This window comes from Acinonyx jubatus, chromosome F2 (genome assembly GCF_027475565.1).
Source record: "Acinonyx jubatus isolate Ajub_Pintada_27869175 chromosome F2, VMU_Ajub_asm_v1.0, whole genome shotgun sequence".
Classification (NCBI taxonomy): domain Eukaryota; kingdom Metazoa; phylum Chordata; class Mammalia; order Carnivora; family Felidae; genus Acinonyx; species Acinonyx jubatus.
Window position 1 is genome coordinate 53,499,969 of NC_069394.1, and position 15,602 is coordinate 53,515,570.

The 15,602-nt window shown below is 44.8% G+C and overlaps 1 protein-coding gene across 1 annotated transcript in view; it reads left to right on the forward strand.

Moving 5' to 3' along the window:
• Positions 1 to 15,602, forward strand: part of ZNF704 (zinc finger protein 704) — a 238,576-nt gene that overhangs the window by 200,832 nt on the left and 22,142 nt on the right. Inside the window, exons 5-7 of the mRNA XM_027064328.2 lie at positions 7,960 to 8,060; positions 12,336 to 12,603; positions 15,470 to 15,574. Of these exons, the coding sequence (XP_026920129.1) occupies positions 7,960 to 8,060; positions 12,336 to 12,603; positions 15,470 to 15,574 (474 nt within the window). The remainder of the gene's footprint in view (positions 1 to 7,959; positions 8,061 to 12,335; positions 12,604 to 15,469; positions 15,575 to 15,602) is intronic.

Consider the following 15,602-nt stretch of genomic DNA (forward strand, 5'->3'; position numbering starts at 1 on the left):
ATGTCTGTTCCCTTGCCAGTCTTTTGGAAGCTGTTGAGTGGACCTCTTAGTCCCCAAAGAGCCATTGGAGCCTCTGCCAAGCAGTGTGCGTCCCTCCCACGTGAGGCAGGCTAGGGAGACAGGTATAACACAGCAAACTCAGGTATACAGAATAATTGCATGCTCCCCTTCCATCAAGGACCCTGGTCCTCTCTGGGGAGGCTTAGATGTATCAATGTCCACCCCCAACACACACACACAGACGTGCACATGCACGTGCACACACATACACACACGTACACCTACACATAACACCTCAATCGCCATATGAAACATACCCAAGGATCTTCACACTTTTCTCTCAGAAAAAGCAACTTGGTATTAACCCCAGGCTGCTGTGTGGTAAAGCGGACAGTAAAGTGATGTTCATGTATCTCCTGGAACATAACTTTCATTGAACTTATTATCCCTAGACGTATAATGTAATACTTCAAAACTCAGCCATGTTTCCACTCTTGGACCTGAAGGTGACCTTCAGCAGTCATCTTGTCAGTCCCGTGGACCAGTCTGGGTTTCTTCAGGAAAACAGAAGCCATTCCATGTATTCCAGATACGAAAAAATTCAAAAGCAGGGTTGAGCCTTGCCATGGGAAGGGCAAGCAGGGAAAAGATGAGGGAAGCCTTGGCCAGAGATCTCAGCCTGTCGCCCCAAAGCAGCTGGCGTTCGAGACAGTCTGGAAACCGCTGCGAAGGTCACACATCTCCAGGAAGCTGTCTCCAGCCTTCATAGCCTACTGCACCAAAGTTGGGTGATTCTGAAGAGCTTTCCTGGAAGCTGCTGAGGAGCTCACATCGGGCGTGTTTGAGATCCCAGGAGTCTGCCTGTAACCGCTGAGAGCTTCACTCCTGTGGGGTTGTTGTGAGTGTGAAACTAGGCACATGTATGGAAGACCCTAGCACAGTGTGGTTCCCAGACAAGGGTGGCCTCGTCTCCCTCGGACATCCTCCTCTGTGAACGTCTTTCTGTTAGAGCTGCGAGGGGCAGCTAGGGCAGAAGCACTGAAGGGCACGTTCAGACTCGGCCCTGCGATTGCCCCAGCTTTGCTTGCTTTGGCCTCCTTGGGAGAGCTAGGACCCATGTGGCAACTTGGGTGACGTTTACTTAGCTATTTTTTCCTGTCCTCCTCCTCCCATGGCTTGTTTTTTCTTTTCATGTAACAGTGAGTAGTCTGTTTGTAGACAAAGGATTTGTTTCCATTGGATGTCGTTAGGGGACTTTGAAAAGTACTTACCCACTATTTAAGGGGCCCCATGGTTTGACACAAGCACATCCTTCACCTACGTAGAGAGAAGCCACTTGATTTCATTCAAGTTGAGATATCCTTTTAATATACTGTTATTCTCCCAAATTAGTCAAGCAAGTGTGATAGGGTGACTCCATTTTTAAATAAATAACTTTCAAAAATTAAAAGTAGGATAATTTTTACATTTGCAGATTAATGTAAAAATAAGATCCCCCTCCCCAATATTTCCACCATGGTGTAGTACATTTTTATTTGCAGGACATATCCTCTCCTCAAAAAAGATAATGTTCAGATACTTTTATGAGCTGCTTTTCCCCTGTATCAGTCAAGGTTCGGGCAGAAAACAGGTGCTGTACTCAAGTGGAACAATTGAGAAGAGTTTAATGAAGAAGCTATTGACAAAGGTGTAGACAGGGTTCAGAGACATCAGGAGAAGTTACCCCAAAAGCTAACAACATTACCACCCCTAAGCCTGAAGAGGCAAATAAACAGAGAGGTTTCCAGAACCCAGGGGGTTACCAAAACTCTGAAAATACCAACAGAAGTGTTAGTTTTTGGAGAAGAAATGGAGCCACTGCCCACCTGTGGCCAGGCAGACAGGAAGTTGAGGGAATCCATACCCTCTTGCCTTTCAGTCTCTTCCCTTGCTTGCCCGCCTTCTGTCAGTCCTTCCATTGGCCAGACTCAACCAGAAACCGGTTGGCCAGGGTACCCGCTGATGAGGGTCAGCCTCCAGGCACTGAGCAGGGTGGAGGGTGGAGGGTGGTGTGGGCCTGCACTAGGAGCTTGTTTTTTCACATCAAAGAAGTTTTTCTTACAACTTCATTTTTAAGGCTCCTTAATATTCAGTTATATGGAATTAATTTAACCAGTCATCTGATCATCCCCTCAGCAATCTTGACATTATTTCTGATTTCTCGCTGGTCTAAAAATCAGTGCCGTGAGCATCTTTATACACGTCTTTGGAGACGTTTCAAATGACTTTCTTAGGATAGAGCCCCTAAAAGTTGATAATTGGGTCAAAACGATAGATGTTTTCAAAGCTTCATCTGTATTGCTCTTAAATTTAGAGATAGCAAATATCTGTGCATGGGTAAATTATGAGGGCACAGTTCTGGCAGGTTGGGATAAAATGGGATAATGAATGAAAGATGTCATTCAAAGGAAATGCCAAAAAGAAGAGGTAGAAGAGAAATCAGGGCTTTCCCTCTGTGAAGGAGTTTGGGGTTGCCCCCTCCCAAAACCCAGTTAAAGGTCTCCCCACTATGTGTAATTATGTTTCTGAGTTTGCGTTTGTAACCACCTTGCAAATCAGCAGGAACTTTCTCTATGCTTCTGGAGTATAATACTGCATAAAGTCCTCCCAATTGCTTATGCTAATGACCCAAATCATTGTAAATTAGACAATCATTTTTCCTGCTGCACATTTTCTGTTTTCTTCTGGTGAACTTAGACCTTCCTTGAGTACCTAGCATTGCAGGGTGTGTAAGTCTGGAAGAAAAAATTACTATATGGAGTGAAGAGAAAACCATCTATAATTCAGTGTGCACCATGCCTGCCATGGGCCTGTGCTAAGAAGTTAATTTACAGCCAGATAAGATCATCAGGTGGTAATCACACTGGGAAATCTTCTGGGATTTCACAGAATAATGATCTTTTGGACAAACATTCTTTGAACATAGAGTATTTACTAGTAGCTTCGAAAATGGTTAAGTAAATTAAGATGTCTCAAATACGGCTCATTGCCATGGGCCCCAAAATGCAACTTTCCCAAGATTCAGCACAGCCAATACTAATTAATAAGTTATGCTAGGCACAGGAGTAGAGTGTTGGGCAAGAAGTCATGGCTCCTACTCTCAGAGAGCTTACGTGATAAAAACTGGCCTATCCCCAGCGTTTCTCTTAGAAACCCAGCAAAAGAACAAAACAAGGAGGAAGCAAAGTTGATCATTTTTCATATGCATTACCTAATTTTCTTTGGGCAACTGATTCCTGGGGAGCCCATACCAGAGACCCAAAAAGTGAGAATCTAATTGAGGAGATGATACTCAAAACAGTTGTAATTGGTGGTTATCCTAATTCTGAGGAATTTAGAAAGGATATTGGTCACCTCCATTGTAATTTTTGGATTTGATCTCTGTATCAGCTGTTTCCTCCTGACTAAGGAAAGGAATTATACCAATGATATTTATTTTTCTACAATTTGTATTAAGCTTTACTGCTTATCAATTAAAAAAAAAAAAAAAAAAAAACAAGTGTTTGGGGCACCTGGGTGGCTCAGTTGGTTGAACATGCAACTCTTGATTTTGGCTCAGTTCATGATCCCAGGGTCACGGCATTGAGCCCTGTGTTGGGCTCCGCCTTGGGCATGGAGCCTGCTTCCTCTCCTCTCCTCCCCTCTCCTCCCCTCCCCTCTCTCCCCTGCCCTTCCCTCCCCTCTCCTCCCTTCCCCTCCCCTCCCCTCCCTTCCCCTCCCCTCCCTTCCCCTCCCCTCCCCTCTCCTCCCTTCCCCTCCCCTCCCCCTCCCCTTCCTTCCCTCCCCCTCCCCTCCCCTTCCCCCCCACCTCTGCCCCTCTCCCCTGTTCATGCTCCTTCTCTCTCTCTAAAAGGAAAAAAAAGTGTTTGACATATTACAGCAAGTACTGGGAACAGCAATCTTATAAATAATACTTGTTGTGGCATACAAATACCAGAGTGATAGTCATTTCCTAAAACAATCAGCAATTTGAACCTTTAAAATAATTCCTAATATGCAGAAGGAATTTGGATCTGTATGTTGCACAATACTATTACATTAATTACGAAAGCCTTTATCTAACTGACCAATTGGTGGAACCATCAAAGGACTCTGGGTAAGTTTCCTAACTTTTTGGATTCTTGCTTCCCCCCATGAAAATGAAAATAGTATCACATGCCTTGCCTGGTCCTTTCCCAGTCTCTAAAGCAGCCATTTCAGCCTCGTCTGCTCTCACACAGCCTCCCCACTTTGCCCTTAGATTTGACCTCACTTCCTACCTCACTGAAAAATTAGAAGCATTCAGACAGGAATGCTTTTTTTTTTTTTTTTTAATCAGCAAACTAACTGAATCTACATCCATCACTTGGTCTTTCTTTTCAGGGCAACCCTACCACTGTGCGAGGGGTTGCTAATGCTGAATCCTCTTTCTTTTTCAGGATCTCACCCTGTAGTTATCCCCCGCATCTCGACTACATTGTCTGTCCCTCCTTCCTTTGCAACTGTGCCCATCAACATAAAAACTCAATTTAGTATGACTCATTTTTACAAGCTCTCCGTTTACTGCTCTCATATCAGCCACGTTTCTTGAAAAGGTGGCACTTACTCTCTTTACTTCTTTATTATTTTTAAGTGTATTTTTATTTTAGAGAAAGCACGAGCAGGAGAGGGGGGCAGAGAGAGAGAATATTAAGCAGGCTCCACGCTCCTTGTGGAGCCCAGTGCAGGGCTTGATCCCACAACCCTGGCATCATGACCTGAGCTGAAATCAAGAGTCAGATGCTCAATCAACTGAGCCGCTCAGGCACCCCTCTCTCCACTTCTTTAAATCCCACTTATTCTCCAGCCATGGCAGTTGGACTTCATCCCACTACTCTGAGAAACCTGCTCTTGTCTAGGCCACTGACAGCCTCCATGTATCGAATCCACAGGACTCTTCCCAGTCCTTGTTCAACACAGTTGGCCACATCTTCCTTCTTGAACAGTCTTCGGACTGTGCAGTAATACCACACTGTCTTGATTCTCCCTCTCTCTCTCTCTTTCTGCTCCTGCTCTATCTCCAATAAGAAATACCGGATGCTGTAAAGTCCTGGGCCTTCTAATTATCTCTACCTTCATTTTTGCCTAGATGATCTCATCCAGACCTGAGTTTTAAGTGATCCTTTGGCTGCTGACTCCAAATCCAAATTTGTATCTCTCACCCTGACTTTCCCTAAGTTCCAGGCTCATATGTCCAGTGTCCTACTTGCCACCTTCTCTTGATCTATAGTAGGTATCTCTAAGTTAACATACTCAAAACAGAACAACAATTTGCCTAGCTATGGAAGTCATCTTTAATACCCTCCCTTTTAGCGGCATCTGGGTCGCTTAGTCGGTTAGGTGTCCACTCTTGATTTGGGATCAGGTCACGATCTCACAGTTCGTGAGTTCCAGCCCCACATCTGTGTCCGTGCACATTGGTGTCAGAACCTGCTTGGGATTCTCTCTGTCCCTCTCTCTCTGTCCCTCCCCTGCTCACGCTCTTTCTCTCTCTCAAAATAAATAAACAAACTTGTAAAAAATAACAATAAAGTCTCCTAAGTATGCATTTGCTTCTCAGCTTCCTTCAGGCCCCTCTTCAGCCCCAGCTCCACCTCTCTGTAGCTTCAGCTCCTCCGTAGCTCAGCCCTGCCCATTCCCACTGTGAGCACCCCCGCACTGCATGTGGGGCCCCAGTGCCAAGACAGGAGTGGCTGGGTTGCTGCGCCATGAATGCCAGCCCCCTGGGAGCAGCCTCTGGGACACAGCGGGCGCCTGGGTCACAACGCCCACAGGGAGAGCGGGCTTCTCGTGCTGCTGCTCTTCTGCTCTAGCGGACTGCAGCCGTGGGCTGCTGTGATTTGTCCTCTACTTGCCATGCTGAAAGTGGCCAGTCCCCAACACACAGAATCGTCCTCAGTTCTGGAAATTTCCAAGTGTCTTCTCAACTGAGAAACAGAAAAAGTCTTCCGTGAGGGTGGCTGTCTGGATCAGGATACTAATCCCATCAGTAATACCTGAATAAGTCATCTTCTAAATGTGTAAGTGATTGCTCACAGAACAGGGCGAACACTGGTGGGCCCCACAAGGACTTGACGGCAGAAATCCTGCTGGACTCCTAAACAAGTCTACATCAATTTCATCAGTTCAGGAAAGGTACCACCACTACTGTGTTTATTGGTAAGGGTAGGCTTCCTGTTGGAACAGCCTATTTCCAAACCTCAGTGGCTTAACACCATAAAGGTTTATTTATTTTGTGTGTCACGGTCCAATCAGCTCAGTGGGAGTGGTGAACGGAGTGTCTCTGTTCCCCATGGTCCTCTAGGGACCCACGCTCCTTCCTCCTAATGCAGGGGTTCTTAACTTGGAGTCTGTAAGTGCCCAGAAGGGTGGGCAGAATTCAGGGGGTCTGGGAACTTGGAGTGGGGGGAAAAGTGTATCTTTATCGTCATTGACCTCTTAACTATAATTCAGCATTTCCTGCAGTTATGACTGATGGCATCCAACCACAGTATTAATGCCGCCTGTGACTTTACTACCAATAGAAATCATAGATGTTTTCATATCACATGATAATTTTAGGAGACATCATGAAATATCATTTAAGCTTAACACCACTTTGAAATTATGGTAGCTATTAGACTCACCTCAAGATCTTGTTATTTAATATGGTACGTAAAGAGCACATACAGTTCCATATCACAAAATACTTTTCATATTTTGGTAACTGTATTTCACTCTGCTGGCTCTTCTTTGTAATTCTACGTTTTAAGTGTTAAAAAATGCTGCTTTGAGAAGGGGCCCATAGGTTTAATGAGGTTGCCAAAAGGGTTCATAGCAAAGAGAAATTTAAGGACCCCTGATCGAGTGGTTCTGCTGTCCCCCAGGCCTCAAGTGTCCTCTGCATCTGGTCAGCAGCCTGTGCTCGGATGGCACTGGAGGAATATGCAGCACTTTTGCCAGTATCCCATTGGTCCTGATTCAGTCACATGACTCCACCTGACTGCAAGGGAGGCTGGGAAATGAGGTCTAGCTGTGTGCCCAGGAGGAAAAGGAAACGGGGCTTGATGAGCACACAGAAGTGACTGTCACCATGGCCATGGGAATAATCAGCAAAGCGGCAGCATCCCAATGACCAGGGCCCTCTCAGGAGAAAACTAATTTCCTGTCAAATTCATTTCAGGAAGCATAATCATAACACCATAACAACTGTCATTGGTTGAATGATTATTCCTGTTGATGTTGTGCTAAATGATTCACTTTCATGACCTCATTTAATCCCATAATAACCCTATGAGACAGGTACTATTATTGTTCCTACTTGATAAAATAAGGAAACTAAGGGCTTGAGAAAGTAAATCCCAAATCAGTGCTCTCAATCACTGTGCTGGACTATTTTGGGAAAATGCTGAGACCCTTGTACAAGAAGGTGGCATTGTGCCCTAGTGGAAAGGACAGTTCCTGGAGCTGAACTCGCTGGATTCCCAGCTTTGCTAGGAGCTGATTTATTGACTGGACACAATTTACTGAAGCTCTCTGTGAATCTATAAAATGCTGGTTATAAGGCTATCCATGTCTTAGTATTAAATGAGATACTCTTTTTAACAGCACTTGGCACATGGTAAGTGCTCAATTAATGTTAGATACAGTCATTAACACCACTGTGACCACCTTAATGAAACCGAACTAAATATTCAGGGGAGCTTGGTATCTGTCAAGGATGCAGGAAAATGTCTGAAGTCACCAAGATCCTCACCAGCTTTGGGGGCATGGTGGTTCCTAGAATGGTGCGCCGAGTTAGAATAAAGGTGATGGGAAGTTGTTACTTTTCTAATGAAGGGGGGTGGGGAATGTGTTGAGATGAAAGAAAGAAAATATTGATGGGTTAGTTATCATTTTAATGTAACTCTGTCCTGTTTATAGAATTCTATGAAGGTGATGTTCAAATGCCTCTGGAAAAACTGTGGGAAAGTGCTGAGCACCGCAGCAGGTATCCAGAAACACATAAGGACCATTCATCTTGGGTAAGGCAACCCTCCCTTCAGAGCCTGATGTAGTCTCCAGGAGTTCAGTCTAAGGCCCCCTGCACTCAGAAATTATATACCACACTCTTCCTTAAAAGTTCTGAACACAGGAATAGAGACTGGGCTTGGTTGGTCTTCCTAATCACTGTGGAGAGGGCCACTTAGATAATATAGGCCTGTGTGGCACAGTGGAAAGAAAATGCTTTAAACTTGCAAAGCGTCCCTAATTTACTTACTAAGTGATTTTAGGCAAGTCACTTCTCAGAGCCTCAGTTCCCTCTGAAAATGAGGCTAATAGTAATATCAGCCCAGCAAGGTCATGGGTAAGGGTCAAAAAATAAAATGTACCTGAGAGTGACTTATAAAATATAAAACACTAGGGTAGGGTAGGTTCATTGGACCCACTGAAACTGTCAAATGTGCATTTTTCCCCAATGGAGAGTATTGGTGACTTTGAGCCTGAGAAGTACATATGTGTGTGTGTGTGTGTGTGTGTGTATACACACACACACACACACACACATACACACACACTAAAAGAGGTTAAGAACCACTGTGTCAATCAGTGCTGTGGTTTCTGTTCTCATGATACCTGATGACTTGGCTCCATCATTTTCTGTTGCTCAAATAAGCCCTTTATTTGTACAATCTATGCTTTTCCTTGTGTTACATAAAAACCTTTCTAAGGAAGGAGAACACAAAGCTTCCAGCAGCAGAGATTAGGGGTCACACCAGAGGGACAGTGGACCTTCAGCAGTCTTGTCATTTATTCTCTGGGTCTCCTGCCCAAGGACCTCAGACCTGGAAGGGACCTCGGGAGGCCGTAAGTCATAGTCAGTGTGCACAACACAAATCGAAACACATGACCAACTCCCCAAGTGCTTGGACAAAGAAGTCCTTTCAACAAGATGAATGTTGAGAAATAAACACTATAGTCACTTTGCCCAACAAGGGATAAATTTAGGAAATGCAGCATCCATAAAAAAAAAAAGTGGTATAAAAAGAAAACAAAGTGGGTTCTTAGGTGATTGCGCTGTTCTGTGCAGGCGAGTTCCCTCAGTGACTGTGGAGAGGAGCAGGGACCCACCACATTCACGGGTAGCGCTGATGATCGGGGACACCGCCAAGCCCTTCCAGGGCACAGCGCACAGATCACCAAGTGCCGTGTGTGTGGCGCAGCGAGGCCGGGCTTCTGCTCCCCTCACCAGAGGGTCCAGCTTCACCCTCCAAGAAATACCACACTGAAACTCTGCAGGGCAGAACGCCCTCATTCCTGTTGCTGAAGTCTCCAGGGAAGGAAATTCTGCAGTGTCTCCCCTCAAACCTCACTGTCAGGACAACTCATAATGTAAATAGCTCAGAGTTATTTAAAGGTTTAGAAAAAAACTTCCCGAAGCTATAATCAGGAGCTAGGGTATTTGTTTTAAAGTCCATCTGCCCAGAAAATTGAATCCAATTCAATTCATGTACCTCACAGAAGCACATGCCATATAGACGTATTTATAGACTGTGAGTGGCATCTCACGATTTTTCTTTGGGTCCCCAGGCTGCTCTCATGGTGGGTAAAATTAAAAATGAAGCCACTGTATTTGCTTCCCTAGGATTCCCTTTTTACTCCGTGCTCTTAAAATTGCGTTGATGAATTAGAATTCACCACCCCGCCAGCCGCTGCACAGGAATGGGCCTGGGTTGGCAGGACGCTAGGGCCAGTCTGTGTCTGTGAAGCCTGAGTCTAAGCTCTCTCCTGGCCTGGGAGAGGGACATCACCTTTGCCGTAATCCAGGAGCTCAATTATGTGATGCCGGATGATGGAATCGTTTTAATGCAGGTTGGATGGCAGGGAGGGAGGGGAGCATCCCACAGCACCCCCGAAACATATATGCCGTCCCATATTTCTGGGGTGCACACCAAGAGTAGAAGAAGTACAGTGTTTTTCTCTGAAACCTCACTCCACTCTTGCACACCAGGGGCTGATCCTGATTTATCCCCGCGTGGGACACACAATTTCCCCCAGGCCCGTGTGTCTATTAGTAGCACTCGGCAGCCAGTAGCAACTTGGCCTGCCCTTTACTGGAAAGGAAGTGGGGACAGGAATAGAACAGGCACACATTCTTGGGCCCACTCTCTGGGGTCTTTAATGGTATGCTTGTCAGAAAGCCAAGGCCTCCCAGACCTGGTGCAGCCCAGAGGCACCTCCCCAGACGCCTCAGCCCGAGAGCTCAGTGGAGATGGGGCAAGGCCGAGAGAAGCCGCTGATCTGACCGAGCGGAGAGGCCAAGGTGAAGGGCAGATTTTTATTCTAGGTTCTGTAGAGGGCTTGCAAGTGGGGGGAAAAGTTGATTCCAAGTCAGTGATCTACTACTGGTGGATATGTTCAGGAAATTTGGGGATACCTCATGGAAGGGAGGTAGACAGAGGCCGTCCTATAGAACTAGGTTGCTGGGTGTATACCGCTTCCCTAGAAGTTGACAAATCGGATAAATCTTTTCCAAGGTTATGGACAGTTATTTTATTTTACTCAAAACTTTCTGTGGACGAGTACAATTTCTGGTGTCTCAGGGAGAATTTTGAAAGCACCAAGAAGATACTTTTCTGGTCGACAGTAAAAATTGAAGCCTTCTAATGTCAGCTTTATTTTAATTTAATAAGCACTTAGTACTTACACTTCTGCGCCCTGTATATTTACTTGCCTAATCCTCACAATAAGCAGGCACTATGACTATCCCCATTTTATCAGTAAAGAGCCTGAAGCACTGGGCCATGGAGTCTGCCAGAATCCCACACACAGCTAGAGGGTTTCAGGATTTGAACCCAGGAGATCTGACTCCAGGATTCATGCTCATAACCGCTGTGCTACAGTATCACCTTCATCCATTCAACATTTAATAGGCACCTACTCTATGCCAGATACATCAATATGCATGGGGAATGAAATCACAGTGTTAGGGAAGTGATCGAGGGTTTAAAAAAATTACAGAAATGTGCCAAATCATTCAATAAAGTGAATTAAACAGAATGGATACACTTCAACAGGAGCATAGAGGATCTAGCAGTTAGGAGTTAAGTCCTGATTCCTAACCTTCAAAATACAAACCAAATTTGACTCCTGGTCACTTCCATCACCACCTGGTCGCCAGATATTGCAAAGCTCATCTGGATTATTAGTGACAACAGCCTCCTCTCTGGCCTCCTGCTCTTGCCCTCTGTCCACTATTCTCTATACATTAACCTGAGTGATCCTTTTTTTTTAAATGTTTATTATTTTTGATGTGGGGGGGAGTGAGCAAGAGAGGGGCAGAGAGAAAGGGGGAGGGGCAGAGAGAGGGAGACAGAATCCAAAGCAGGCTTTCTAGTGGACAGCCTTATGTGGACCTCAATCAGTGGCCTCAAACTCACCAATGGCCTCATACTCAAACTCACCAACCGTGAGATCATGACCTAAAGTGACATTGGATGCTCAAGGGACTGAGCCACCCAGGCACCCCAGCTAGAGTGATCTTTTTAAAAAGTGACTTAGGTTCCTCACAACCTCCCCTCTGCCCCCCACCCTGGCTTCTATCACACTGAGAATAAAATGCAAAGCCATTCCATGGGCTGCAAAACCCTGTGCGATCTTGCCCCTGCCTTTGTTCACTGTCCCCGGTGCCCGGAGCACCAGCCGCTGGCCTCTCTGCCCTCTGTGGAGAACACTGAACCTGCCCACCCCAGGGCCGTGTGGCTGGTCTTCACTGTGTGATTTTCCCATGCATTCTGGTGAGGGTTTCTCCCTGATGTCACTCAGGCCCCTGCTCAAATGTCACTCTTCCAGGAGACTTCCTTCAAACACTCTCTTTAAAAGAATGCCTTCCCCTCATCAGTTACTCTACTAAAGGACACTAAATCTGCTTAATTTTTCTTTCTGGGCTCTGTCACTACCTGACATATTCAAAGTGCATCTCCCTCCGGGTTTCTTGTCTGCCTCTCCCACTAGAATGTAAGTTCCATCAAATCATAGCCTGTGCTTTGTTCATCTTGCTTTCAGAAGACCCTAGAAAAGTGCCTGGACATAATAGATTCTCAATAAATTGCTGAATACTTGATTGATTGAAGGAATTGTTTTAAGAGGTCAAGAAGGCCTCCCTGCAAGTGGACAGTTGAGTGTTAAGGGTAAGTCAGAGTTTGCCAGGCAGACAAGACAGAGGAAAAGCATTCCAGACAGGGGGAACAGCATGTGCAAGATTTCGAGGCAAGAAAGCCAGAGGGGTTTGTGTAATCTTGTCACTTTCTTCACTCTAGACGTGTTGGGGACTCCGACTACAGTGATGGAGAAGAGGACTTCTACTACACTGAGATCAAGCTCAACACAGACTCCGTGGCAGATGGACTGAGCAGCCTGGCCCCGGTCTCACCTTCTCAGTCCCTGGCTTCACCGCCTACTTTCCCCATCCCAGATTCAAGCCGAACAGAAGCTCCTTGTGCCAAAACTGAGACGAAATTGATGACGCCCTTGAGCCGCTCAGCTCCCACCACCCTCTACCTCGTGCACACCGACCATGCTTACCAGGTAACTTGCAAAGGACCGTGAAGGTAATCACCTTGACCCCTGACCAAAAGGAGTAGTGTTCTGACCTGTGAGGAAAGGGTAACCCAGGGGAAAAACAGCACCACACACGGAGCCCCGTAGCTGAGTTTGTTATTTCTTCTCCTTTTAAAGCCCAGATCTCACACAAATGGGACCCTAGGGGCTCTTTGGTTCCCCAGTGCTGACTGAAGATCCAGCCCCTTAGAGGTGTTCATAGGATTAAAATCCTTAATATTGTAAAGCTCTCAGAAGGGTGCCTGGCACACGATCTGTTAAACAAAAATAAATAAATAAGTGAAAAGGTGAGCATGGAAAAGCTCAGAATGGCCCTGCACCCCAGATCTGGGACTTCATGCCCTGCCTTCTGAATTGGTAACTAACTCTCATGGATCAGAACAGTGATTATCAGTGTTCTCCACATCAGCAGTGTCAGCATCACCGGGGAACTTGTTAAAAATCTAAATTCTTGGGACGGTCCCAGACCTACTGGACAGAAGCTAGGGGTGGGGCCCCCCCATCTGTATTGGAACAGACCCTCCAGGATCTGCTTCACTCTAAAGTCTGATAAGATCGTAGAGACAAACCCTGCAAACACAGGACGTGGCTCCTTTTCCCCACACAGTTACTAACTCTTTTGAACATTGGTTTGAGGAGCCTGGGTGGCTCCTAAGCGTCGGACTTCAGCTCAGGTCACCATCTCACGGTTCGTGGGTTCAAGCCCTGGTGTCAGGCTCTGTGCTGACAGCTCAGAGCCTGGGGCCTGCTTCAGATCCTGTGTCTCCCCCTCTCTGCCCCTCCCCTGCTCATGCTCTCTCTCAGTCTCTCAAAAATAAATGTTAAATAAAATTAAAAAATAAACATTGATTTGTTTAAATGACATTTCATAATATTCAGATTTTAAGAGAGCATTTTTTCCATAATTCTCAAACTGCCTTATGCAGTATCTTTAAAAAATCTCCTGTCTGTACTTGTTAATTGTGTTCTCCTACCTTTGTTTTATAAACACTTTCCATATAACTGAATAGTATTTGACTAAATCGCGGCACCAAATTTGTTTTAATCGTTCTCTTATTGTTAGGTATCTACTTTTTAGCCTCTCCAGTTTATCCACGATCATTACTAACTGTACTGTGAAACCTCTGTGCTAGTACCTTTTTCTTCCCTTCTGAATTCCCAGAAGACTAATTACTGAGTCAGAGGATACAACACGAACAGCTTATGGATCTTGCTATGTATTGCCAAAATATTTTCCAGTGGTGCCAGTTACAAAACCACTGTCACTAGCACCTATATTTATAATTATTAAAACTAAACCTGCGGGGGAGGCTTTCAGATATGTATTTAGTAGACTTACACTCAAGAGCAATGGAATACAGCTAATTATTAAAGTAGTAGATGCAATGAATCTCATTGCTGACTCTTGTTATGTTGGTCAAAATAATTTTTCTTGTTTGTCAGTGTTACATTTAGAAACACTGGCTCAAAATCATGGGCTTGAACCACCTAAAACTATTTTGCTCATCTGTATGACAGTTGGAACATGCAGTAGGTGATCTGAAAGGTCCTTCCCAAACCATTTATTCATAATATTGGGATTTTTCTGTTTGTAGACATTATAAATGTCCAGCATAGAAAATATTATCTTTTTTAATGTTTGTTTGTTTTTGACAGAGAAAGAGAGAGAGAGACAGAGCATGAGTGGGGGAGGGGCAGAGAGAGAGGGAGACACAGAATCTGAAACAGGCTCCAGGCTCTGAGCTGTCAGCATAGAGCCCAATGCGGGGCTCGAACCCACGAACAGTGAGATCATGACCTGAGCCGAAGTCAGACGTTCAACCGACTGAGCCACCCAGGCACCCCTAGCATAGAAAATATTAAAAGCACAAGCAAATAAAGAAAATTCATCCTCTAATCCCAACAACAAGAAAGACTCTTGGGTAATACTTTTTGTATGTCCTTCAATGTGTTCTGTGTGTGTGTGTGTGTGTGTGTGTGTGTGTGTGTATACACTCATTTTTTTTAAAAAAAAAAAAGGAATTTATTGGGGTGCCTCGTGGCTCAGTTGGTTAAGCGTCTGACTTTGGCTCAGGTCACGATCTCGTGGTTTGTGGGTTCAAGCCCTGCGTTGGGCTCCGTGCTGACAGCTCAGAGCCTGGAGCCTCCTTTGGATTTTGTGTCTTTCTCTCTCTCTGCCCCTCCCCACTCACACTCTCTCTCTCCTTCAAAAATAAATAAACATTAAAAAAATTTTTTTAATGTGAAAAAAAAGGAATTTATTGTAGTACTGTTTCTCTTGTGCTTTGTTTTTGCCATTTAATATAGAATGAACATTTTCCCATGCCAATGGGTATTCTTCAACAACATCAGGCTCTGTGGGTATATTACCCACTTCCCTATTATTGGACATTTACGTTTCCAGTTTTTTGCATAATACATAGTTCGGCAGTGACCATCCTCATAAAAATTAAAAAATTACCCTCCTGAAATGTTGTACCAATCTACAAACCCAGCATCACTGTATAAAACTATTTCCCAATTTGATAATGAGGCATTGTGTTTTTCACACAAATAGTTTATATGTTCTAAAATAAGTATATGTATGTATAATAAAATCTGTTTTCAGAAGTAATCAAAAACCTTCTCCTTTTGTTCCTTAGACTGCCAAGACACATAAAAAGTTGATTTCTAGCTATTCTCTTTGACTATGTTTAATCTCCTCCTGTTGGATATTTAGTCTAAGTTATTAATACAGTTGAAATCATGTTTGAGGCCCTACCTAGGCAATGATGGCTTAAGACTCTGAGGAAAAATGTTCTTTCATAACAGTGTTCTGTTTTCTGTGTAACAGGCCACACCCCCTGTGACCATTCCAGGGTCGGCCAAGTTCACCCCCAATGGCAGCAGCTTCAGCATTTCTTGGCAGTCTCCTCCAGTTACCTTCACAGGCATTCCAGTAAGTAGAAAAATAAAAAGCCAGAAAT